The sequence below is a fragment of the Cyanistes caeruleus genome, chromosome 1, assembly GCF_971803275.1.
Source record: "Cyanistes caeruleus chromosome 1, bCyaCae1.hap1.1, whole genome shotgun sequence".
In the NCBI taxonomy this organism is placed as follows: Eukaryota; Metazoa; Chordata; class Aves; order Passeriformes; family Paridae; genus Cyanistes; species Cyanistes caeruleus.
Window position 1 is genome coordinate 22457113 of NC_141701.1, and position 26445 is coordinate 22483557.

General features: G+C 36.2%; 1 protein-coding gene across 1 annotated transcript in view; it reads left to right on the plus strand.

Moving 5' to 3' along the window:
• The window catches only part of STK3 (serine/threonine kinase 3), a 128256-nt gene that overhangs the window by 67856 nt on the left and 33955 nt on the right, over positions 1–26445 (plus strand). The window contains exons 9-10 of the mRNA XM_086881707.1: positions 1632–1824; positions 12087–12262. Of these exons, the coding sequence (XP_086737833.1) occupies positions 1632–1824; positions 12087–12262 (369 nt within the window). The remainder of the gene's footprint in view (positions 1–1631; positions 1825–12086; positions 12263–26445) is intronic.

The following is a 26445-nucleotide window of genomic DNA, read 5'->3' on the forward strand; positions in this document are numbered from 1 at the left end:
AATAGTTTTCAGGGGCTGGTATTACTGCACTCAATTTTCTGTATCTTCCTAGACCAGCCCTTAGTGAAACAGGCACTCAGGCCATATAGCTGGTGCATGTGTGTCTGTGTGAGAGGCAACTTGTCTGCAGTGCCAGGGAACGAGTTCAGTGAGAAGCACAAAGTGCCAGACCTTGCTGCAGGGGTTTGAGTCTGGGCTTTCCTTTTTTTGGTCCCATTCTGTGGCTGACCCCCCCAACCCCAGCACTTACAAGTATCTTCGTAGTTGAACATTTAAAATCTATAAAGCAATGCAAAGGTTTAGGAAAAAGGGGAAATTTGTTAGTGGATGAAGACTTGTTTTAATGTTACATATTTCCCTGAATGTATTTTAAAATCTTGTCGATGTGGCATTTAGGGGCATGGCTTAGTGGTGGACTTGGCAGTGCCAGATTAACAGTTGGATTGATGATTTTAGGGGTCTTTTCCAACTTAAAGAATTCTATGTTTCTATGTAGCAGCATTTATTTGTAAGGGGCAAATTTGAAAAAAATCAGGGGTTATCTTATAGTCTTCCAAACTATGTAGCTAAAATATTTTGGTAATCAGCAATAAAATTCATTTATCAAGCAGCTCCAATGAAATTTTGACACAAAGGAAGAAATGGATGCATACATGGCTATAAAACTTTTGAAAGTAGCATTTGCATTTAAAATACAACAATTTGACATGGAGTAACTTCACAGTGATGGATGTTACTGCCTACATTTAATAATCATAATCAGCAAATGAGAATGTCTAATTTTTTTTTCCTTGAGTAATAGATTTTATTCATACAGAAAATGTGTATAGTCACAGTCCGTGACATTACTCCTGAAATGCTGTGATGTTGTGTGTATAATCTAAATCAGATTTTGGAAACCAGTGCTATTTCTCATTAGTGTGTTCAAATCCTGGTATTCCATATTAATTTCACGTTTCATTAACTGGATTGTCATTAGTGCTTTGTTTCAAATTCCTGGCCCATTACTGTTACCAATTCAAAATGCTCCTGTCTATCTCCTTGATATTATCTCCCTCACACTTAGTGGGTAAGTATGTGCTCAAGGGCTATTTTTATGTGTAGTATTAACAAGTTATTTACTCACGTTTATAGCAAAGGTTTTAAAATGGAAATAAACACTTGAAGTAAGTCAAGTAGATTTTTTTTTTTTTTCTGACGGGAACCTTAAAAATTCTGTTGAAGATTGTTTAATAGCTAAATTGAACACAAGGTCACCTGGGTTCTGTATGTAATGTCAGAGGTGATAGTCCTTTGCAAAACAGTAAAGTCTCTTTCTGTAAATTGTGATTTTCGGAACCCAGAGAGATAAAGTGAAAGTCACAGAGATAACTCAAAACTGAATGCTAAGGCAAGGTAAGTGTGTGGGTCATGTTGTACTTACCCTGTGATGCATCTATGAGAGAAAAATGAGGTTTTAATTTTTTTTATGTGGAAGGTTTTTTTTATTTTCTGGTTTCTTTCAAAGTTTTAAACCTGTGAGTCCAGCAGTACAGCTAGGTCACATAGAAATAAAGAAATAATAAGTGATTGCATCTTACCTTTCTTTTATTTTAATGATCTGCTGTGTTCTGGCAAATATTTCCCCATAGGATGAAGATGAGCTGGACTCTCACACCATGGTGAAGACCAATTCAGAGAGTGCTGGTACCATGAGAGCCACCAGTACGATGAGTGAAGGCGCTCAGACAATGATTGAACACAACAGCACCATGTTAGAATCAGACTTGGGGACCATGGTAATAAACAGTGATGACGATGAAGAGGAAGATGGGACCATGAAACGTATGTTGCTAATTTGCTTTCTTCTAATAATGTGTTTCCTTGTGCTGCATGACTATGTTGTATCATGAAAGTCTTTTAAGTGCCAAGTTCTGTGGTTAAAACAGGGAGAGAAGGGTATTTGTGTCTCTGAGCATTCTATAATTTGTAGAGAAAAATTTGACTGTAGTGGGAGATTCAAAGCAGAAGCCTGGTTCTGGTGCTTTGCTAAGTTTCTCTAGAGGACTCTCAAATTGTCCTTCTGTGAATTGTCTCTTGTACTGCTTGTCTCTTTGTCTCCTGTCCCACATACATTTGGGCCAGTTCCTTGGAGCTAAACTGGTGTGATTATGTGAGAGGCTGCTGTTTCAATGTCAGTGGTCCTGGGAATATATCATGACTGTCTTTGGGGTCGGCAGTCAGTAATATATTTTGCTGCAAAATAGTTTTGTAACCCATGATCACTTAGCAGATGTGTATTTTTTAAGCAAATAATAATTTGGACAATTTTTGGAATGTAATTCAAAAATGGTTGACTTAAGGCAATGATGGAAGGATTGTAGAAACCTAACTAAAAAGTTCTAATTGATTTTGGAAGCATGTGAGGGAGTATGTAACAAAGAGAAAAAAATAATTGTGAATGTTTTTATGTATAAAAATATAACTTACACCGAAATAGCCATAAATACACATTTTAAAAATAGTTAATTTACATATTTACTTGCTGATCTGCTTATTGTTTGACTGAAGAATACTGCAGATTGAGATCCACAAATTTTAATAGTATTTGCTTGAATAAGCAGCATCAGTAGATGACTCTAACTCAGGCTGTAGCTGCCTGATTTCATGAGGCACAATGTAATAATGTTTAATTCCAGGCAGTTGAAGGAAGGGGGATGTGGGTAATTGTGTGTGTGTGTAATACAGAGAGCTAATATCTCAAGATTAGAAATCAGTGCCAAATAAATAACTTTGTAGTGTTTCATAGCAAATACAAAGCTGCATTTGTGTTTGCATATAGATACCTGATGTAATTTGCTCAAGATTAGTTGGGAGTGCAAAGCAGAAACTTTTCTTGTGTGTATAGGAAGTTGGAAGGAAAAAGCGGTTTTGTAGATTTCACTTGTTTGGCTTTTTTGTGGTTTGTTTTGGGTTTTATTTTGTTTTTTTCTTTAGAGTTCTCAGCTGTGTGATTAAAAACAAACAAAAAGGGAAAGCTAGTATGAAAAAAATTGAAATAAATTTTTAGGGTGGAAGTATTATGAATTAGGGTTTAGTGCAGTTTCTATGCAGCTTGACAAATCAGTTTCATAACTAAGTTCTGTATAAGTAGTTTACCAAATTGCATCATACTATCCAAACAGTTTTTATATGTGCTGAGAGGAAATACCTGTTACTATGCCAAACAGATCAGACGAGTGGCATTGGGTTTGCATTGCATTCTCTTAATCTGTGTTGTATTTGTCTGCTGGGGACATTGCTTTTGAAATGTACTGTTATTTTCTATTTTTAATTTATTCCAGTAACAATCTGTAGTTAGGGAGTTGCCTTTCTGCACTCTGACATTTGGCCAGTATGTGTCTTAATCCCATTCTTCTTTCTTCTCAAACAAGAACAATTTTGGGAAAGGGGACAGGTTTCCTTTCCCTCCTTCCTCTCCCGTAGATGACTGTCTTGAGGTCTGTAACTGCAGCACAGCAAAGCCAGCAAGCTGGAGGTAGTTTGCCTCATGACAAATGATGGTTTAATCATTCAGCTGTCAGGCCACAGGTTTGGTTTCAGCACTTACTTGCTAAAATTTCTTATATTTTGCATTAGGCACCCATTATTTGCATTTTTTACATTAAAAAGTACAAATAATTCAATAATGGGACCTCTGCATCTCTCAGCTAAAAATAAATACGAATTGTGTCCACTGTAGCTGGTCCTCTGGTTTTGTGATTGTTGTGCTATTGGCTGAAATAGTAGCAATAGCAAGTTTCCTAAATCAACGTCACCAGGAAGGTGATAAAAATCCTTGCTGTCTCTGAAAGGCAATAACAGATTTTGTGCTTCTTTGTACTCAACAAAGACACGAGATTTTGGAGATTGGTTGCTTTTTCCAATGTACCTTTATAGGCAAAGTAGTCACTTTCTGGATGTTTGTGAGATTTGATTATAATAAATCAGAATGAGTATCTTAGAAGTGCTCTTTGATATGGCTGAATAATAGAACATTGCAAGCAAGAAGTTTGGAGAAATAGACTTTGTAAACTAGGGAAGAGAGATTTCGTTTACTTCCTAGAGACGCAGAATATTTATGACAAACTTCTTATTTAATTGCTGTTGTGTTTAGTTTCATGTTTTGTTTCCTTCTGCCTTTTGTTTGCCTGCTCAAGGACAAAATAAGAAACAATAATATGTTTTTATTTATAAGTACCCATGCTTAGAGGCCTCTGGGAGCCATGACAGAAAATAACTAAAACCATATTTTTTTCACAAATAGGGACTTGTGCCCAGATAAAATTGGGATTTGAAACAAAAAGAGGCCTGTCCTCCTGTCCCAGCATACATTATATAGTCCAGTAATAAACAACAGTTATCCTGTCTTTCTTGGTATGCCTATGCATGCTCTGAACAGAGACTCTGTGGTATGTACCTGGAAGGAGGAAAGAAAATGAAGAACATGAGTGAGTTGGGAGGAACTGAATTTTTTAGGAGGTTTAACGTGGAGTAGAGGAAACAGTGAAAATGATGGAAATACTACTTCTTTTGTTTGGTTTTACTTATTTTTGTGTAGAAACCTTTTCATGTCAGTGGAGAGACTAGTGTTCAGCTTCCTCACATTCCCCTTGTGGTTTTTCAGCAAGGCTTAGTGTTGGGGCTTTTTGTTGCACCAAGAGTACTTGTGGTTGTTCTCTTTTCTCCTTTTCAGTAACATTCCCCCTGCTTCTCTTTTTTGCCCTGTTAAATTCATATTTCCATCTGCTTTGGGCTGGAAAATAAGTTGTCTCTTAGTGCAGTTTGGATTTATTCTGGGTTTCTAGCTGTTGCTTTAGTCTTTGGTGAAGCTTCTAGCTTGTGATTTAATGAATGTATTAAAAGAAGAGGACAGAGAACCTGTGAGGTGTCATTTGACAGCTAGAATGTAGAAGAAAAGTAATCAGGTTTTGTTGAATTCCTTTTTGTCCTATAAGACGTGGACGTTTTAGGTTTAGTCAGTATAATTCTTAAACACATTCTTCCTTCTAATCAAATATAAGAATGTAATTTTTGGGCGGCAGGGTCCCTTCCCTGTTCTCCCCCCCTCCCAGATGACTGTCTTGAGCAGTGTAACTCCAGCTAACTTGGCAAAATGGAGATAGCCTGAGGCAAGTGGTGGTTTAATCATTCAGCTGTCAGGCAACAGGTTTGGTTGCAGCACTTACTTGCTGAACTTTCTTGTCTTATTGTTTGATGGTATTTTTGATTACAGTGGGACATGCACCATGCTGTAGAACATACATGTTGATAGAAGAAATCATGAGTTGGCTTACTCATTATATTTCAGTAATTTCAGCATCCAGGGTAAGGTGTTTGATACTGTAAGTCAGTCTCCTGTATGCTGTGATAGCTCCAGAGTGGTGCTTCAAGACTCTTAGGCCTAAATCCTACAGCTGTTTTTTTAGCCGAAAAGCAAAAGCTTGTGCCACATGTTTTGTAACAACTTATGTCCTGATTCCAGCAGGAATTCCATAAGGCAAATTAATTGGGCTGGTTTCAGTGCTGCTGTAGCCTGGGCATTGATACTTCATGGATGTAGTTTCAGTCAAGCATGTTTACTGTGCCCCTAGGAAGATGGTTTGGTTTAGTACACCCCATATATAGGTGTGCTTTATTCTTGTATATGTATAGATAAAGAAGATGTTTATAGGTGTGTGTTCTTTATCAAGCCATTTTCTGTGACTGGTAAAAAAAGTGTTCATTTACGTCACTATTAGTATTGTATTTTAAAAATGGGGATTTATTTATTTTTTTTAAAATAATGTTGTTAGCAATTGTGCTTTTGAGAGCTGTTGCAGAATGTAGTTTAATGTAGATTTTCTTTGTTTTGCTAAAAACAGAAATAAAGTGTAATTTGGCTGGAACGGACTAATGGAAAGTGTTTGAACAATGCTCTCAGACACATGGTGTGATTCTTGGGGTGTCCTATACATGGCCAGGAGTTGGACTGGATGATCCTGATGAGTCCTGTCCAGCTCAGCATATTCCTTGATTATAACAGTATCGTGTGAATATTTTCTTTTTCCTTTTTCCAGGAAGTGGGGAGAAAACCCCCAAAAATTATTAAACCATTTTTACAAGTCTTATTCTCAAGAAGCAAAGAAACATTTTGTGCTGGAAAATTTTCCCCATTAAATATTGTAACTTGGGTTCATAGTCCTTCAAAAAGTCTCTGAAAGCTTCAACTAGTTGAAAATTGTATGGATTTTCCATTTAAATGCCACTTGCAATTATTTCTGGCAAGTAGGTGTGACCGAATGAGGCGTGAATCAGAATGAAGGCTTTGGGTGTACAAGTCACTGTGATACAAAAACTGTGAGCTCAGTAACCACTTTGTTACACAGCTCTCAATAGTCAACCATTTCTTTCCTGAGGTTGACTCCCTGCTGCTCTGGTCTAAGTAACTGATACAGTTCCTACTGCTGTTTCCTTGTGGTTCCCAGTAGCCTGACCTCTAATTCTCTGAGGTGGTTGCTTTAGGCATGTGTTAGCAGAAGTGCTTTTCCACTCATAAAATACAGTCACAATTCCTCCTTAAAATATGGCTGAAGGAGGTGGCTGTGGCAGCTTTTTATGTGGTAGCTGACTGTTAGATGCATTTGCCTGGAGTCTGAGGTCAAAATTCTAGGCTTCTGTCTTCCATTTCCCAGAATTACTGCCACTGTGTTGTAGGGCAGTTGTTTTTCAGGGAGAGAGTAGTGGTAGGAATGTATGGAATACAAAGCCTAAGTTATAGTGTATGATGTTGTATAAGCTCTGGTAGCCTTTGCAGCAGGGGTGAGAGCACATAGGTAGATACAGGTCTAAAGAAGGCTGAAAACTGATTCTTTACAGCATCTGACTCTTAATAGTGACAAAGCAGTGTATTTTGAGGAAATAAAAAATACTAACAGAATGTTCACAGAAGCACTTCAGACAGGAGAGCCAGATCCCTAACTTCACCAAGCAGCTGAAAGTATTCCTCAGTTGAGTGCTAGATGGAGATGCACAGAATGTGGAAGGCTGTGGAAGCTCATGGCTTTTGGCAAAAGGAAGAAAGCTTTCCTCTGTAAATATGCAGCTGCAGAGATCCAGCGTCCTGGTAGTCACAGAGTGAAAGACTTACAGACTTCCCACAGGACATTGTAACCTCTCCATTCCACAGTGCCAAGCAAACAAAATACCAGCACCCATGCCCTCACAGGAAATTGTAGTGGGAGTTTCCCTTCAGTAGGAGACGGTCACACTCATCTGCTGACCTTACTTGTTAACTAGCAGCAGAACTTTTAAACTGGTTTAAAATCGATTTGATATTAATTTAATACTTTTCTGTTGGAAATGATTCACTTCAAAATAATTTTTCATGGTAGATGACATCAGTTGAATTTTACCAAAACATGCATTAGAATGGAGTGTTCATTCCTCCTTATTTTGAAATGTGTGTTGAGAATTATTTATTTTATTTGTGATATGTTTTTGAATTTTTTTTGAAACAGCTCATAGGGTTGGTGTTGTGTTATGCCATTGCCTCATTCATTTTATTCAGCATACTTTTTGGAGGAAACTTGTTTATGTAACTATGTGGGGACATCCCTATTGGCTGTGTTCCTGTCAGGGGTATTGCTGAGGTAAAATGTGTTTTCAGCATCAGTGGTGCTCTCTGTTTCATGGCTTGACAGCAGTCTCTGATTTGTTTCATTATGGCCTTTTCCCCCCAGCTGTCTTTGCAGTAGGAAAGTTGTAGGTATGATAGGAGACAGATATTCTTAAATATTGAAACTGGAAAACATTTTTAAACATGATTATTTCGTATTGAAAAGCAAATAATTAGAACAACTGAAAAATACAGATCCTTCTAGAATGGAGGAGGCTATTGCAGAATAGGTTTTCAGCTCACGTGTGGAGTGATACTGACTGTACTGTAGGTTTTTTGTGGCAAATGTAAATTACTGAATAGATGAGTGAATTAATTGTCCTTAAGGGAATCTTTATGTGCTATACTTCTAATTTTCTTTGTTTTTGAAAGATAGTTGAGAAGATTATGTTACTCTGTTGTTCATGAAAGTTTCAAAAAGTACTTTCAGACCAAAATTATCTTAATTTGGAAAAAAAAAAAAAAAAAAAAAGGTGCAACCTATATCAGTTTGCTCTGGCATAAAGATCCTGAGGGTTTTATAAAGTAAATACAAAAGAGGTAGGAGTTTCCACGTAGCCTTTAAACTGGTAGATGTCAACCCATTCCTACAAAATGCTAACTGAACCTGTTAGATTAGCCAGAGATAAAGACAGTGTCTCTTTTTTAATTTATTTATTTATAAAAATTAACCAAAACATTAAAAAAAAATCTGAATAAATTCATTGGGATTTTTTGCATTGGAGGAAGAAACAAAACAAAAAAAGTTGAAATACCTCTGGTCCCATCGTTTTGCAGTCATATTTCTGGTTTTGTGTGTGATTTTATATTTGCAGTGAAGGTAAGCAGCTCTTGCTCTTTTAATTGGGTTAACTGACTGTATGCTCAACTGAAATCAGGAGTTCTAAATTCTTATTTAGCAAAACAAATAAAGTAAAGTAAAAAATAAATGTTCTTTGCTTATCTTGGAGTAATTTCAATCCTGTTGACCCAATTTCCATAATATGCATTTGGTAGCAAGGAATTCAGAAGGGTTGGTTTGTTTTATGTATGTAGGTAGTCTTCTATTACTTATGAGCAATGCTTGGAAAATCTTTAGTATTGCCTTATATGTGAGAGGACAGAGACTACCTTACCAGTAATGGGCCAACATTTTGGTACTTAGAGTTTTGAACAGAGACACTGGCAATCTTTTTGTTTATAACTATGTCTCGGATGAAACTTAAGTACAGCCATCTCAGCAGAAGAAAAAATTGATTGTGAAAGGCCAGCAGTGTGGTGTCCTATCTTTTTGGTACAAATAGTTTCAGGGGTTTTGGGCAGCAGTCACCAAGGAATAAACAGTTTGTACAAAGAAAGTGCATTGTATTTCTGTTTTTAATTCTGCCCCCTTCATACTACTGTTTTCTCTTGGATTGGTTGACTTAAATATGTGCTTTTCTAAAATTTAGATTCTTCCATTTTTCTTCTGCTTTACTCAGCTCTCATGAGACCCCACCTTGTAATACTGTGTACAGTCCTAGGACCCCCAAAATAAGAAGGACATGGAGCTGTTGGAGCAAATCCAGGGGAGGACCATGAAAATGATCAGAAGGGTGGAGCACCTCTGATATGAAAGCAGACTGAGACAGCTGGGTTTGTTCAGCCTGGAGAAGAGAATGTTCTGGGGAGACCTTGTAGGACCTTGCAGTACCAAAGCGGGAGCTGGAGGGGGACTTTTGACAATGGCCTGTAATGACAGGACAAGGCATAATGGCTTTAAACTGAAAGAGGGCAGGTTTAGAGTAGATATGGGGAAGAAAATATCTACTATGAGGGTGTTAAAATACTGGAACAAGTTGCCTGGAGAAGCTGTGGATGCGCTGTCCTTGGAAGTGTTCAAGGCTGGGCTGGATGGGACTTTGAGAACCTTGGTCTAGTGGAAGACATGCCTGCACATGGAAGGGGAGTTGGAATTAGATGGTCTTTAAAGATCCTTTTCAACTCAAGCCATTCTATGACTATGTTTTTTGATCTTGAGTGCTCTTCTCTGTAGTTATTTGGCATCCCTGCTGTTTACTTCTCATCCCTTCCTCAGTCCCAGATTCATGAGATCAAGAAATGTCTTTAGAGTGATCTTGAGTTTAGTGGGGGCAAACTTAAGAGATTCTGGAGAAGAGGTATCTGCTGTCTGGTCAGTTAAATTCAGCCTGGAGTTTAGTTTGCTGAATTGTTAGGTCATGGTTGTTATTAATTTAAAATATGGTAAGTAGAGATCTGGGTTTAGAAAAAATATATGAAAAATGTGTCAATAATTGAGAAAAAAAATGAGCTAAAAAATGGAAAAGGAAGGTGTGTATGGAAATAGCAGATTGATTCAAAGAATCATTGTGGAGTTAAAGGAAAGCAGCTGAAGTCAAATTCACTAAAGCTTAGAGCATGACAGTAGAAGCACACATTAAAAAATGGCAGAAGAAATCTTACTAGAAAATAAAAATTTAGGAACAGTAGAAAGAAAAGAAGCAATAAATCAACATACAGTCTTTACTTCTATCAAGAATAGTGTGGCCAGCAGGTCCAGGGCAGTGACTGACCCCTCTACTGAGCACTGAGGAGGCCACACCTTGACACTGTGGTCAGTTTTGTGCCCCTCATTTCAAGAAAGACATTGAGGCATGGGAGTGTGTCCAGAGAAGGGCAACAGAGCTGCTGAAAGGTCTGGAGCTCAAGTCCCTTGAGGAGCTGGGGGTGTTTAGCCTGGAGAAAAGGAGGCTCAGGGGTGACCACATTGCTCTCCACAGCGACCTGAAAGGAGGTTTTAGCAAGGTGGGGGTTGGTCTCTTCTGCCATGTATCAAGTGAAATGATGAAAAAAAATGGCCTTAGGTTTTGGCAGGGAAGGTTCAGATTAGCAGTTTGAAATTTCTTTTCACAGAAAGAGTGAGTAAGCATTGGAATGAGGTGCCCAGGGAGGTGGGGTGGGGGCAGCATCTCTGGAATGTCTGGAAGCGTCAGGAAGTGTCTGGATGTGGCACTTGGGGTATGGTTGTGGTGATTATGATGTGATTATGGTGTTTCTAGGTCAGTGGTTGGACTAGATGATCTTAAATGTCTCTTCCAGCCTTGATGGTTCTGTGAAAAGATGGCAGTACAAAAATAAACATTAATGAAAACATAGGCTGCTATTAGTCATGCAGTAAAATTAGAATTACTTAGAAAATCTTTAGACAAAGGAGATGGGAAGAGATGATGAAATAGGAAGTGAAAGAGAGGGGGGGAAAAATCCTAAGTGAATGAATAGAAACAAGTGCAAAGCCAGCTAAGGAGATTAGCAGGTCCTAGTAATCATGTTAGACACAAGCACAAAATATATTTTCAGTTTATCTTTTCACTTGTTAAAACAAGTATATAAAATAAAAATTCCTATTACTTTGTTTTGCCTGTAATTTAAATGTATAGTTTTGTCTGATTTTTGGTTTTAGGTTTCTCCCCCCATCTTAGTTATTTGTCTCTCATCCTGTTTCATATTTTATTTGTGGAAATATATTTCATATATCTGCATGTCAAATATGCTACACTTCCAGCAAGTACATTTCATGTGTCAGTGCTATGCAGAATATGCTATCTGAGGTGACAGTGACATTTATTTATTGTAATATTTATTGCTTTTATACTTTATATATATTTATATACATACTTTATATAATTTATACTATTTAGTAATGATTTTGCTTTGAAATCCCACAAATGAAAACAAATTTTAATCATATAGGACTGAAGATTTTTTTTTTTTACCTTTATTTTTGTGAAAAGGATAAAAGAACAGAAGTTCATGCTGATCTCGATTTGCTTCATAAAGCTTTTGCAGCTGTTTGATGATGACAAAAATCCCCCAGGATATGGAGATAGGGTGCTTTGAAACCCTCTGTAGAGGGTGATCCTGTAATTTTCTGGGAATCTTCATTGGTAATGAATTAAGTTAAGCAGCACCTAGACACAATTTGTGTAGCTGTATTTTGCAAGTTCTTTTTCTAAATAATTGTTGAATCCCACCTTTAGTGAAACTCTGTTCCTTTCCTACAAGTGCCTGTGGACCAGACCCAGGAGTTTAGGGGCATTCAGCACCCAAAGGGATGCTTAGCACCTCATGTTATTCAGTCTGTATAACAACAAATTGATATTGCATGAAGTAACTTCTAATATTATTTGTGTGTGCAACTCTGAAATGTCTTGAACATTTCTCCACGTTGTATCTTGCTACAAAAATATCATACTTAGACCATGAGTTTTTATGCTGGAGATCCTCAGGGGAAAAACAGAGGCTTGCATCACATACAGATGACTGTATTAGCAAACCCTAGGAAAATTAATTAGTGAAGTTTCGTTTCTAGTGCATTAATTCTTTAATCTTTGAAAGTTTTTTTTACTTTTTTTTCTGTTTTCTTTCAACTAAGGCAATGCTACTTCACCACAAGTTCAAAGACCTTCCTTCATGGACTACTTTGATAAACAAGATTCCAAGAATAAAAGCCCTGAAAACTGTAATCAGAACATGCATGAACCTTACCACATATCCAAAAATGTTTTCCCTGATAACTGGAAAGTCCCTCAAGATGGAGACTTTGATTTCGTAAGTACTTTTTCCTTGTTTAATCTCTTGCATGCAGTTTATTTTATATGTGCCAAAAATAGTTAATCACTTTCTATAACTATACTAATACAAATAAAATAAGTACACTTTCAAGAATACTGTCCAAATATCTAATCTTTGTGCCTCATCCTGGTTGTTGAAGTAAGTAAACCTGATTAACACAGGACCTTTTTAATGAGGATTGGTGTGTGACATTATACTACCTTGTAATTACTTTTTTTTTTTACAATGTTTTTAGTTCCTTAAAATTTGTGTGCTATAACAACTCTTAAAATTTGACCTAATTATCTAAAAAAAAAAATTGCTACAGACATGGATATTTTTGTCTTGTTTGCTGGCTATCTCAATAAAATGATAAGCATTTTAAACTGGATTGGAGCCATTTAATCAATCTCCTTGGAGATGTTTAAGACCACCTACATTTTGCATAAGTCATCTTCTTGGTACTGTTCCAATAGCACACATCTTTTTACAGTTATTCTACCTAAAACAGTTCATCTATTTTAGGGTGGAGTTTTTATTCTCCAAAATATGTGTAGTTTATTTCATTTTGCCTATGTTGCAAATTATAGTAGGGTCAAAAAGAAAATGTTCCTAAGTTATAAGTTGCACTTAAAATCAAACATGTAATTATTGATTAGAGACTTAAAAGTAATTATACCTGGTTTTCACCTAATTTTTTTGACATGTTTCAATGAAATCTTTGTTTATCTGTTGTGGATGAAATGTTCTTAGCTAAAGTGCAGTAGCTAAATATGATCACATGGTGCCTTTTTGAAGCACACTTGAGATTTCAAGAGAAATGTTGTGTTTAATTTTAGGTGACAGCTGTAGGTGGGGAATTTTCTTTCCAGTTTTCACTTACTGCATTTCTACTTAAAGCTGACTCTTAAATTTAAACTACTGAGGTAAAGCCAGTTAAATAGCATACTACAAGCTGTTGCTGCTGGAGAGTTTTGATTTAGTTGGATTTTGGTTTGGGTGGAGGTTTTTAGGATTTGGGGATTTTTTTCTATCAGATACAGTAATCATCATCCTGATGTTGACTAACAAAATAGTTGCATTATTCGTTGGAAAGTAATTGGCCATTGTTTAAGTGGGGTTATTATAGTGGCAATAAAACTGCCTTTAGAACAATTTTAAATTCATCCTCTCTTATCCATTACTTGTGAAGAAATGCAGGCAAAATTATTATTTTTGTAAATGCTAAGATGCTAATTCTGTAAGTACTTACGCATGAATAATTCATACATGGATAATCATGTGGAATTTGTTGACATTGCTTGTACAATTAAGTTGCCTTCTTGAAATAGGAATTTGTCCTAGAACAAAACCCAAGGAGTTCTGATCATCGAAAACTGCACTGCTCAGTTTTGTAGGCAAACCTTCCTAGTGGTGTTGGACTGGCAAATACAGACTTCAGAATCATAGAATGGTTCCCTCTTAAGGAAGGGACCTTTAGAGGTCATCTACTCCAGCTTTCCTGCCGTGGACAGAGTCATCTTTCAGTAGCTGTATAAAGCTGTAACCTTGAAAACTTCCAATAATGTGACATCCACATCTTGTCTGGGAAATTTATTCCCAGTCTAACAGAATTTGTGGATGGCCTCCTGAAAAGGCAGTCTTGGTTGTTGCTACAAAATTATTCTTATTGAAAACTAAATAGGATTTTTTCAAAAGTGAGTAACTATTTGTATGGACTCTGTGTGTGTGATGGTATTTTGTTTTAAATACGAAGAAGAGATAAGCCATCCTAAGAAAGAGTTTAGGAGGGTTCTTCAGTAATGGATATACTGCTTCAGAGTAGTCCACTCAAAAATACATTTCTCTGAAGCATCTGGTACCAGCTGATGTTGTGCAGGATATGGGTTTTAAGTGCCTGCTGATTTGAACTACTGGCAATTATTATTTACTTAGATATTCTAGAAGCACTTCTATTTATATTTTAGACAGTGAGTGGCAGTATTGGCAAGTGGCCTGCAAGAGACTTTCTTAAAGGATAAATTAGTGGGCAGCATGCATAATATATTGTCTGTTCTTTGTGAGATCAACATGAATGTTTTCAGTTACTGACATGAAGTCTAAGTGATTCATGAAAAGGATAAATGATGGAAACTTTTTGAACTAAATAATTCCATGTTATTTTTTTTTGGAATTAACCTTAATGGGATCTAAAAAAGTATCCATACTGTAAATGATGACAGTCATAATTTTATTTAAAGAAGGGGTTGATAGAAGTAAAATATAAATGCTCAAACTTCAACTTAATACTAGTATATACTAATAGTACTCCAGCTTTCTGTGTAGAAGAGGAAGGATGCTCTGTAAGCCAGAAGTCACCAAAGCAATTTCCTGAATGATACCATTATTGCTTACCCTTGTAAACCAAACACACCATGGCAGTTCTGGCAGCTAGTGAACACTTAACTTGTGAGCCAGGGTGAATAATAGGGTCATGCAAAGAAGAAATATTTAAGTGTATTGGATGGAAAGCCCTAGAAATTTATTAGTGTATATGTCTGTTAAAGCATGAGCTAGGAAGCAGAAATGCCATTGAGGTGGGAAAGAAGGGAAAAGAAAGTGAAAACAAACCTTGTAAATCCCTGCAACTAATTACTTCGCTTATTTCTATATATTATAAGGTTAAACATGCATAAGGAGCTTATTCCTGTGGCCAAATAGTATATTTACTTTAGGTCACAGTGATATTATATCCTATTCTTAGTCTCTCATACTGTCTGATAAAACAGTTATTTTGTTTGTTGAAATATATTTGTACATTCCATATGCACATGTGCATAGAGCAGTTTGTCTTACATACTTGCTGATGTTGTTAGATAATGTAAATAAATTATATAGGAAACTCTTCTCATAATGTGGATAAACAAATATATAAAATAAGGCAAATGAACTTAGTGCTAGGGCTGGTTTGAAAGTTTTGGTGTGAGCATAGTTTTCTGCCCTGATGTAAATGTTTTAAAAACTACTTGCCAACACAAATATAACTAGAAGACTTTTCCAAGAAAGTAACATGCTTTGGTCACATCAATCTGAGCTTTAAAAAAAGTAGTTTTAGCAGCATTATTTGTTGTGTAAGTATGTATTTATGGTTTGGTTTATTTCTCTGCTGAAGTACATCTGTTTTGAAATTTTAAAGCTGATCTTAATTCTTTTTCACTGATGCCATATGGGAATTTAAGGTCTATCTCTGACTTTTGGTCCTGCGGGCCTTCAGTTCTGTCATCAGTCTGTGCTGTTTACTGATGTCACGTTCCAGGAATCGATAAGAAAAAATTGTCACTGCAGACCTTCAAGGTTTACATTGCATTGAATCAGGTATATTGTAAATAACTTTAACTAGACTGAATTCTGTTACTGTATACTGATCTTGAACATTACATTATTCCAAATTTATCATGTTATATTTACTTCTGGACTTAAAGTGCTGTTTTTCATGCAAAAGAGGTGTTTGGAGTTTTTATACTACATTTCTTCCTGGTTTTTAAAAAGAAACAGTGACCAAACAAAAACATTCAACGCTGAAGCACTTTTGAATGTTTTCTTTTCCGTGAGTAGGAATTTGTATAGAATTGCTGGTTTTAATCTTTGTTTTCCGTTATTCTACTGTCTGTTTTTTGATGTCTCATGATAAATTCTTCAACCTAAAAGTCTGGGTCTTTGATATCAGTGAATCTTAGGGAAATGTATTTCTGGGGAAGTACTTGTAATGTTTTGTTTTGCTTTTTCCACTTCAGCCTTTGAAGTGCGGCTGTTGAAGCTCAGATTTGATATACAGCTCTTTCAACAACACCCAAACTAACGTTTATTCAAACTTTAGCTTTTATATAAAATTGTTAATATGTATCTCACACTCAAGGATCATTATGGAATTTTGCTTTCAATGAATTCTACCAGTCTATAAGCAATTCTCTTACACATTTTAATTCTTTTCAAGAGGCATTATTCCTCACCGTTGTGAGGAATAGCAGCATAGTGTCATTGAATAAGTAAAAATGCAGTAAAGCTCCGTAATGTATGGGTGTGAGATTCCTAGGAGTATTAATGAAGCACGGTATAAGCAGCTTTTCATAAGGAGGCTTAACTATTTAATGGGCTGACTTTTAGTTCTAGCTCAGAAGTCAGCAGTTTGGATCACAATGAGAGCAAATGGTGTGTTTGTTTCACCCATCTGACTGGCCAGTCCTTTTAAGAAGTTTTTTTTTGGTAGATATTATGTGTTCCTGTGACCATGTTGCTGTTATGATAGCTTTGTTCTTTCCATGGGGAATGTTTCCCATGAAATAGGTACATGCTGGAGAGAGCAGTGTATTAAATAAATAGTATAGCTGCAGGGTGCTGTTAAAGCAGATTGCTTAAATTTTTTATTGTCTTTCACAGTTGAAGATTTTACATTGTATAACATTTATAATAGAAATTAGTTTTCACCAAGAAAAGGTGAACTTTTAATTCTGAGCAAGAAGAGCTCAACATTTTTGTAATTGGGGGATACCTGGATAAATCTTAGCTTGCTAAATTGACGTGCAGTGTGTACATATTGTGAAATAACCTGCTGCTTACATTTTTACTGTATTAGTATGTTTTAGATTTCATTAAGATGTAAAATTGCCCTGTAAATCCTTCTGTCCCTTAGTAATGTGTGTTAGAATGGGACATGATATTAACAAAGGATTTGCATGAACCTAATTGATGATAACCTCTGAATTAACATTAGTCAGAATGAATTGCTAAACTTCATTTGCACTAGTTGAATATGTTATTTCATTTAAATGAGTCATTTACTTTTTGTTAAGAGACAATAAAATCTAAAAAAGGCAAATCTGTTTATTATAGCAATGCTAGGGTAATGATTTCTGTCTCTAGCAGAATTATTTCCAAACTGGAATGGTATCCAGATTGTTAAATATTAAACAGTGAACATGTAGATCATGTTTTACATAATAACTGCAGTATCATGTTTAAGTAGATGCATTTTGGGTGACTTAAAGATTCTGGAATAGCAACAAAAAATTAAAAAGCCATCTGTCACTGTAGGCAGAATATTTCCTTGGGTTTCAAAAGGAACAAATACATTAGGATATAATTTTGGACTAATAGTACTGCAGATAGTGAGACTTCAGTTAACATTTACAAATGTATAATATAACAATTGATTCTGTAAAAAATTGAATAGCATAAAATGACTGAAGACTGTCTAGAATTAAATTAAAACTCCACTAATAAAGCTAAGCTGAGATAACTTCATTGGAAGTATGTCTTTGTCCAAAATCTTGGCTGAGTTTATGTTGACTTTATTTAAGCAGCAGATGAGTTTGTTTGGAACAGTTCATTTCCTAATTAACGGGAATTAATGTATTTCATCTATTTTTAGTAATTTCCGATTATCTTCTAAGGTTTGAAAATTTTAAATTAAGTATTAATATAGATTAATTTTGGTTTTTTTTTTTTTAAATTAGTTGTTGAATATCATGAAGCATTTCCAGAAGCTGACAGGAAGAATGTTTTCTTTACTAAATAAATATGAAACTTAGGTTTCTGCATTTGCATGGGCCATATACATATGAGATAAAGTTATTATTGGTGCTGATAATTTCCATGCAGAATTGCATTCCATTCAGTTCAGACATGGCTAAAAGGGAAGAGACTGTAAAATGAATTTATTGAAAAGTACATGCTTTATCTACATCATTTTGTGAGGACAGTGTGAACCTCAGCAGTGGAATTTTTCTTTCCTTTTAAAGTAGGTGGCTCTTAGAGAAACTTCTTATGTCTTGGGTGATTATTTACCAAAAGTAAAAGGTATGTATGTGGGTAAGTCAATGGGAGAGGTATTTGTATTACGAGTCCACAGTGGATGGTTTGCAGGTCATGGCTGTGGTTTGTTAGACTTACCAGCTGTTCAGGAGGGGAGTTTTTGCAGCTTAACATGTAAACTAGAAGTGTATTATAGGTTGCTGAGATTTTATAGGCAAAGATAACTGAACAACTTATTACACTTTTTTTTAAAAAAATCTATAAGTGAAATACTGATTGATTTAACTAAATTCTGTTTGTATATTCTAATCACAAAAGGAGAATTGTTTTTCATGCTGAGACAGGGAAATACAATGCTGGAGCAGAGTGTTTCTGCAACTGGTATTGAATACAGCATCCTTTCTCTTTGAGTATGTCCCTTCTTCTATTAGTATATACGTAAATAATTGAAAATCAACCTTAGTAATTTTTTGTGCTGTAAACAGAATCAGTATTTTCTGTTTATCTTAAATTGTAGGACTATTATAAGGCTGTTACTCCGATTACTGAGTCAAGTGTAACAAAATGCCAGTGCTGTACTTCAGCAGTTTTGGAAAATGAGCTGCACTGTCTGACAAAGATTATATAAATTTTTGTATCTTAAAAGAGCACAGGAAACACCCTTCCAGAGCAAAAAGCTTTTTGTATTCTTACATGTTAAACAGAACAAATGGCTTTTATTTATCTTTGCCATATACTCTGAAGACAAGGCAAGAGGTCCAGTCTGAATTGCAGCAATTTATTGAAGTTAGATAGTCAGAAGTATGGATAACTACGTACAGCAGCAGACTGCCTGGAGGGTTGAAGAAGTTGCCATTGTTGTAAGTGTTGAAGACCTGGTTAGATAAACACATCAGGAGTTGTTTAGGTGGAGTTAATCCCACTTGGAGCAGAGGATTGTTATAGGTGACCTGCTCCTGTAAATGTTTCCAATGGCCTTATTTTCTATGGCTTTTTAAGCTTCTACTGATGCCTGATGTTTGTAATTATAAAAGATGTTGAGAACACTTAGGTTTTACAAGCTTGAGCTCTCAAAAATAGTGACATACTTAATTTGTTTATTAGGACAACTGGTGTTTTGGAGGAACTAGAGCTAGAGTAACCTTGTTCTTTTTTTGCAATTAGCAGTCAACTGTTATTTCCAAACATGAGTCTGACTCTGGAAAATTTCAGCCAAGGTTCAATCAGTAAGACTTAACCAGGTTTTCCCTCCCAAAACTTTAAGGGATCCCTGCCATCTTATTTTATCACATCAAATAATTTCAATGTGCAGTATGGTTTTTTTAATTATAAAATAGTTTCTAGTGAGAAAACATTTTCAAACTTACTTGTCAGCCAACTTTAAAATTCTTAGTATTGAGTTCAGAATGAAATTACTTCACACCAAAGAGTTCAAATGTTTGCATCATTCTTAATGCCTTTTTTTTACCTCATTAGCTCGAATGAGGAAAATGAGTTGAGAAACTGAAGCATAGCTCTAGTATGTATCTCTGGTTATACACCAAGTTTGCAATTTGTGCACAGCTTAAAAAGAACAAAGGAAAGACATGAGTGAAGCTGATGAGCTGGGACAGTGCTGCTGGTTTAAAGTAACATCTTGTTACCTTAGTAACCAGTTGTCTGTACTAATATACCTCTTTAGGATCATTGTGTAATAGTTCAGTAATGTGCATAGTTGAGGAGGAGCTTTGAAAAACTAGCAAAAAAACAGTTGTAGCTTGACAGTTTTAAATGTTCCTTTTTTGTCCATCAAACCAGATTTAGATCTCTATTCTGTTTTCCCTTATAAAACAAACAAACAAAGAGGGAGGGTATTTAATCCAAGGAGGTTTTCATGTTCCATGAATCACTGTTAGTGTCAAGACAGTGTACAACACCTTTGTGCGTAATGTCTGATCTCCACACTCAATGTTCACACCAAGGAGTGCTTCTTCCAGCTCAGGGTTTCAGCAGATTTCTTTGAAATCATCTCTATGTCAGTATCATGCAAATTTACCACCGGGAAACAAAATCTGCTCTTCTGCTCTTTGCTATGATAATTAATGCTAATGAAAAGGAGTAAAAATAAAACCTGCCTCGGGGGAGTGGGTGACTGGAAGATTGTTTTAAGTTAATTTTTATAGCTTCTTAGTTTCAAGGAGGATTTCCTCATCGTGAGGTTTGTTAAAGAATGGGATGTTTTTATCAGTTTAGGGTTTTTTGTGCCGGCCCCCTCCTTTTTTTTTGGACTCAGATGGGATCTTGTCAGATAGGATTCTAGCAATTCAACAGAAAAAAAAATTGGATGAGCTTAGTGAGTGTGTGGCTGACTGAATAATCACAATGCTTGTATTAGATTTCTGTGCCTCATGTTTTGATCGGCAGCCAATAAGTACCATGTGTAGACTCTATATTAAGTGTAGATGTTAACAATATTTCGTAAACAAAATGCTGGAAATTAAATGGCTGACATTTAATACTATTGGGCTTTATGAGGAACGGAAAAAAAAATCTGTGTGGTTTTAGTTTGCAAATATCTTGTAGAATCTGAAGAAAGACACTTCTGCTCTAAGGCATTGACTTCAAGCAGTGGGCTCAAATACTTGGAGTTATTTGTTATTTTGAATTAATATCTTCAGATATCTGATTAGATTTGACTTAGTACACATATACCGAGTCCAGGGATTGTCCAAAATACTTTGCCTTACATGTATGTTTTATTTTTTTTTTTCTTATAACTTGGATAATTCAGATATAAAAGGAAACTCCTATGAAACTTGAGAGCAAAATTTTTATTTCTGTAGTTTCTGAATAACTTATTATTCTCATTTTCTTGTATTTTAGTAATATATGAAAAGTATATGTTAAAATTACCCAAATGTCATTCTTTTACCTTAGATCTGTGACTAAACATGCTTTATAATCCATTTTACTTTTGTTTTTTGGGAGCTGTAGTGTTGCTATGAACTAATCATTTTATTTTTGTTGAAAAATGTGAGATGTGTGCAGTGTAAGATTGTAATCTAACTGTTTGGAGACTTGACTTTTTTCATTCATTCATGTTGTTGTTTGTGCCTGGACAGACGTGTACCTCATGGACAGCACCAGTACTTAAAAGGGTGGAAAAAGCCCCCTGTGTGATATCCCCTGGTGTATGGAGGGTAAACACACAGAGAATAAATCCAACAAAGCAAAAAAATTAATATGACCAGTTTTTATATCTACTTTATATTTTTATATGAGTAAAAATCTAAAAATAAAGCTATGCAAGCCGAATATACAAAGCTGTGGTTACTGGCAAACTCTCCATAAATCTCATACTTCTTAAAGTCAGTGGCAAAATTCCTACTAATGTCATTGTGAAGTTTCACTGCTCAGACTGTTAAAGAAGATACTTTCATGTGCCTAAATGTGAAACTGCATTTAGATTTTGGGTTAGAAATTTCACAACTTAGACTTTCTCTCAGCATTCCTTAGTTTAGGGTAAGTTCACCATGTTCCTAAGAAAGGAACACTTGAAGAATTAACTCTTCTCTGGCATCTATTTAATGACTATGGTATTACTTACATTTACATTTGAAATTGGGAGTTGTACAGATATAATAATAGTAATCAGATAATCTAGTTTGTTGACATAAATGTTCCAGGACAAAATTGTTCAGTGGATCAGCTCTAAAGGTACAGTAGTATGATTACAGCTATTTCAAGAAGCTGCTTGATGCTCAGCTGAGGACCCTGACTTCATTTTCAGGCCAATTTTTAGTGTGCCCTAATGAGAACTAAAACAAGTTACCTTGAATCATTTTGAAAAATTTTACTGATTTAGCATTGCAGCAGACTAGGGTCATGGGCAAGATTAGGTCTGCAGCTGAGAAGCAGAAACTTTGCAACCTGTGCAGTCTTGACCACATGACCATGTATGACCATGCTGCAGTGCTTGTAGATGTGAATTAGGTGGAGCCTTCTAAAAACATGTTTGAATTTTTGTCCCTCATGGTGTCAATACAGTCCAGTATATGTAGTTGATTTTTATATTTTAATATTATTCTTTCAAGTAAGAGTGTGGGAAAAGTGTTCTTCAAAGACACAGACCAAACTTTCACATTACCCTAAAAACTTCTCTAGATGTAAAAATTCTGTTAGTAAACAGACCTGTCCTGAGATGACTGACTCTGTTTTGTTGTGTCCTCTTTAAAGATTGTGCTTTTTGGCATAGGGAATTACTTGAGTAAGTGTGTGAACAGAAGAGGAGGCTTTCTTTCTAAAGTGCAAACATTTGGGTTACTTTAAGATTGCCATTAATTATAGTCACATGTTCTAAATGCCATCCATACACAAGAATAACATGTATTCTACTGAGATGGTTAACCACTTCAAGATGAGAACTATTATGCTGATATGTTCATAGAGATAGAAATATGGTATTTCTATGGTGCTTGTGATATGTGTGTTTAGGATGAAATGGGCTTTTTGTTTTACTTTTGCAAAGTTGTGCATTTCATTGCTACTTTTGTCTAAAGAGTTTCCATCAACTATTAGAAAACAACTATGAGGCAAGATGAAGAGACCTGTGTAAGTATGCCTACATTCAGGCAGGTTCAAGTAACAAAGACATTAAATTAAAAAATGAAACTAAGATTTGTCCTTTCATATTTTTTCTGTGGCTTAAAATTTGGATATATGAGCAACTGTGTGCAGTCTACCTTCAGTGCTACTTTGTAGAAACAGAAAAGGAATGGGCTGGAGTGTGTTGGTTGTAGTGCAGCTTGATGTGTACATGCTCAACTGCTTCATTTTTTATCTCCTGACCTGGCTGACTTCCTTGTCATGAGGTTTAAAGGCCTAGTTTGCAGTGTTTTCTCTTCTTTACATAAAGTTTTGAATGGTACTGCTACGGCCTTTTGAAGTAATGATATTATGGCCAAATAGTGCACCTTTTGCTTGTACAAAGCGGTAACAGAATTTAAATCTAATATTTTGCAGTGCCTTTTTATTTAAAAAAGAAAACTAAAAATTTTAAGTCTTAAACAGTTTTCAGAATAAAGAGTATTTTCAGAGGAAAAGAGATGGAAAAGAGCTGATAGCTCTGAAGGGGATTTCTAAAGGATTTAGGGGAAAAAGCAGAAGGTGAAAGGAGTCCAAACTCCATGTTACTTACACATCCCTGTGAAACTCAAGAGCCTTGTTTTCTTCTCTCTGCAGGCTGATGACTCTATAGCAACAGACCAGTGATCATCTCAGAGGTGGGCTAGTTCAAAACTACAGGGGAAAATAGTGACATTGGAAACAGTGGTTAGTTTGAAACTACCTGACCTGTTTTCCATGTTTTAAAGAGCTGTTGCTATGGCAACAGTAGCTCACCGAGGATGAGTGCTGTGAAGTTTCAGAGGTTCGGCAGTCATGTGTGCGGGGAGCGGCTGGATTGCTTCCAGCATCAAAGTGTGCTCCCTGCACCCACCTTTTTTACAGATTCCTGTGCTACCCTAGAATTAGCACAGATTCGTTAGAAAACATATTTTCCAAGTCCTGCTGAGCAGTTTATTAATTTACCTTGATTTCAATTAATTTCTTCCTTTGTACATCTCATCTCATCTCATCTCATTGCTGCTTCCCAAAATAGAACACTTCCAAAGAACTGTGTGGTCCTCATGTGTCCTGTCACCAAATACAATGGTAATTTTCTTCTGCAGTTCCATATCCAATGTTATGGAAGTTAGCAAACATAAGCTGTTAGACCACAGGTTAAGGAGAAATTAATTCCAGAGCTGAGACATATTCATTGAAAAATTATCTGACAGTTTTAATCAGTGAATTGCTATCTGAAATTCCTCTGCTGCTGGCTGTTGCAGTTTTAACACATGGTGGTGAGAGGATTTTGCAGATGACCGATTCAAGACTATTTTACAGTTTTAAATTGAAAATTAATTCAATTCACCTGGCATCTGGAATGTACTGTGCTTCTTGTGAGAACTGTCACTTAGAAGGTGGACAGCAGTATGATAACAGAAATGTTTGGTTAGTTGAGGTATAATATAATTTTCAATTTAGGGCATTTTTCATGTTTTGAAGTTAGATGAGTGGTTGTAATATGACCTGTGTCTAAAAGGAAAGTATGTTCTTGACAAGCACAAATTTCAAGAGAAAGACCTTGTTTTTACTGCTCCCCAAATTCACAGGAGTAGTTGGGACCCCAGCAAAGCACATTAGTTAAAATAATACTGGAGCCTTTGCCTTACTGAGTGAGAGCTATGACAGAATAGAATACTCTGGCTAGCTGCTTTAATTCCCCAAATCTATTTGCATTATTTTGGACTTGTTCTCATTGAGCTATGGGTTGAAAGTCTTTCTCCATCTTTAAACAAGCAGATTATAAGACCAAGTATGAAGGAGAATTTTCATCTGGGATCTTTAGTTTGTTAGTTATGTGGGAAAAAGTAGCATTTGTGAAGGGTTCTCAACTAATCTCATTAAATGCAAAAACGAGTTAAAAAACTGTGTTCAGATGCTGAAATCAAATGGTCAGAAGTTAAGGAGTGATGCATTTATGATCATATGACCCCTTATGGTCCTATTAACTGAGTTTTAACACATAGTCGTGTAATTAAAGAATGTGTTACAGTGCTATAATAAGGGAAAAAAGCAAAATTAAGTTTGCCTGATGTAATTTCATATCAATTTTAAAAGGAAAAGGAGGGAGAAAAGCAACACTTATTCCATGCACATACAAAAGCCTTTTGTTACACATCAGTTAGGTCTAAACACTGAATTGTTAACTGCTGGTACCCAGATCGCGTATGCTGACTAGTAGAGAGAGGAAATCAAAAGGAGGAATAGATTACTGGGAGTGTGGATGGAGGAAACAGAGAATACAACAAAACAAGGAAGATCACCTTAGTCTTTCTGCTAGTCATGAGGTGGGATTAATATGAGCAGATTCTTTACTTTGAACAAGACACAAATGGCTTTGACCACCAGTCATTGTGGTAGAGAGTCAGTTCAGCCTGGCCTTCATGTGCACATGTTGCCCAGCAGATGTTATAATGCATACTGAGAGGAGAATAGGGACTGATAAGGTAAGATGTGAGAAATCATTTATCAATTATTTCTGCTTCCATGAAAGTGGAAGTGGCCTTAAAATGCTTTTTTTAAAGCAAGTTGGGCTGCTTGGTTTTTAGATCTCTTTGAACCCAAATCATTGAATGATTCTATGAATATGTGTTTGTGACTCTGAGATCCATTTGCAGCTGCATAAAAAAGCACAGGCAGCAGGTCCAGGAAGGTGATTCTTCCCATCTACTCGGCTCTCATGAGTCCTCACCTAGAGTACTGCATCCAGCCTTGGAATCCTCAGTGCAAGAAAGATGTGGATTTGTTGGACTGGGTTCAGAGGCTGGACACAAAAATGATAAGAGGGAGGAAAGGCTGAAAGAGTTTGGGTTGTTCAATATGGAGAAGAGAAAGCTCTAAGGAGGCCATACTGTGGCCTTTCAGTATCTGTGGTGGAGTTCTCAAAAAGAATGGAGAGAGAATTTTTATCAGGGTCTACAGTGGAAGACAAGGTGCAATGACTTGAAGTGGATTCAGTGAGCTTCAAGTGCATTTTCAAATGGAAAGATTTTTTTGCTGAGACACTGTAACAGATTGCAGAGAACTTGTGAATGTCCCGTCCGTGGAGGTGTTCAAATATTGGATGGGGCTTTGAGCAGCCTGATCTAGTGGAAGATTCCCCTATGGCAAGGGGGTTGTATTACAGATGGTCTGTAAATGTCTCTTCTCACACTAATAATTCTGTGATTCAATGAGGAGGAAGGAGTGGCAACAAGCAACAGTTATTGACTGACCATTACTGCTCACCCTTCATCCCTCTGTGTTGTTGGGGGAGTAGTGGCTATAAGTAGCAGTCTGTAATAAAGGAGTGAAGTTGAGCCTGGGAAGGGATAGAGACCAGGTGTTGCTTCAGTGGTTTTCTGTTGTTGTTGGTCGGTTCTCACTACACAAATCTATTTATATTGGCAGTAAATTAAATTTGCCCCATGTCAAGTATGTTTTCCTGCAATGGTAAATGGTAAGCAATCTCCCTGTCTTTATCTTGAGACATGAGCTTTGTATCCTATTTTCTCCCACCATACTGATTAGAAAGGGGATGGAGTGAGCAGCTGGGTGGGCATGTGGCTGTTATCAAGATTTAACCCACCTCACCTACTAAGACTCATTAGAGCAATCTTCTATAGCTAGAAGCTCATCTTTATCTCTGACATAAGTTTTCATGATCTGTATCAGCTCTTCTCTCTTTTCCTGATACAGCACTTCTGTCATGCAGTCACAGCTCAGTAACTAAGAAGTGTCATTGCAGATGCTCGCTTTATTGGAAA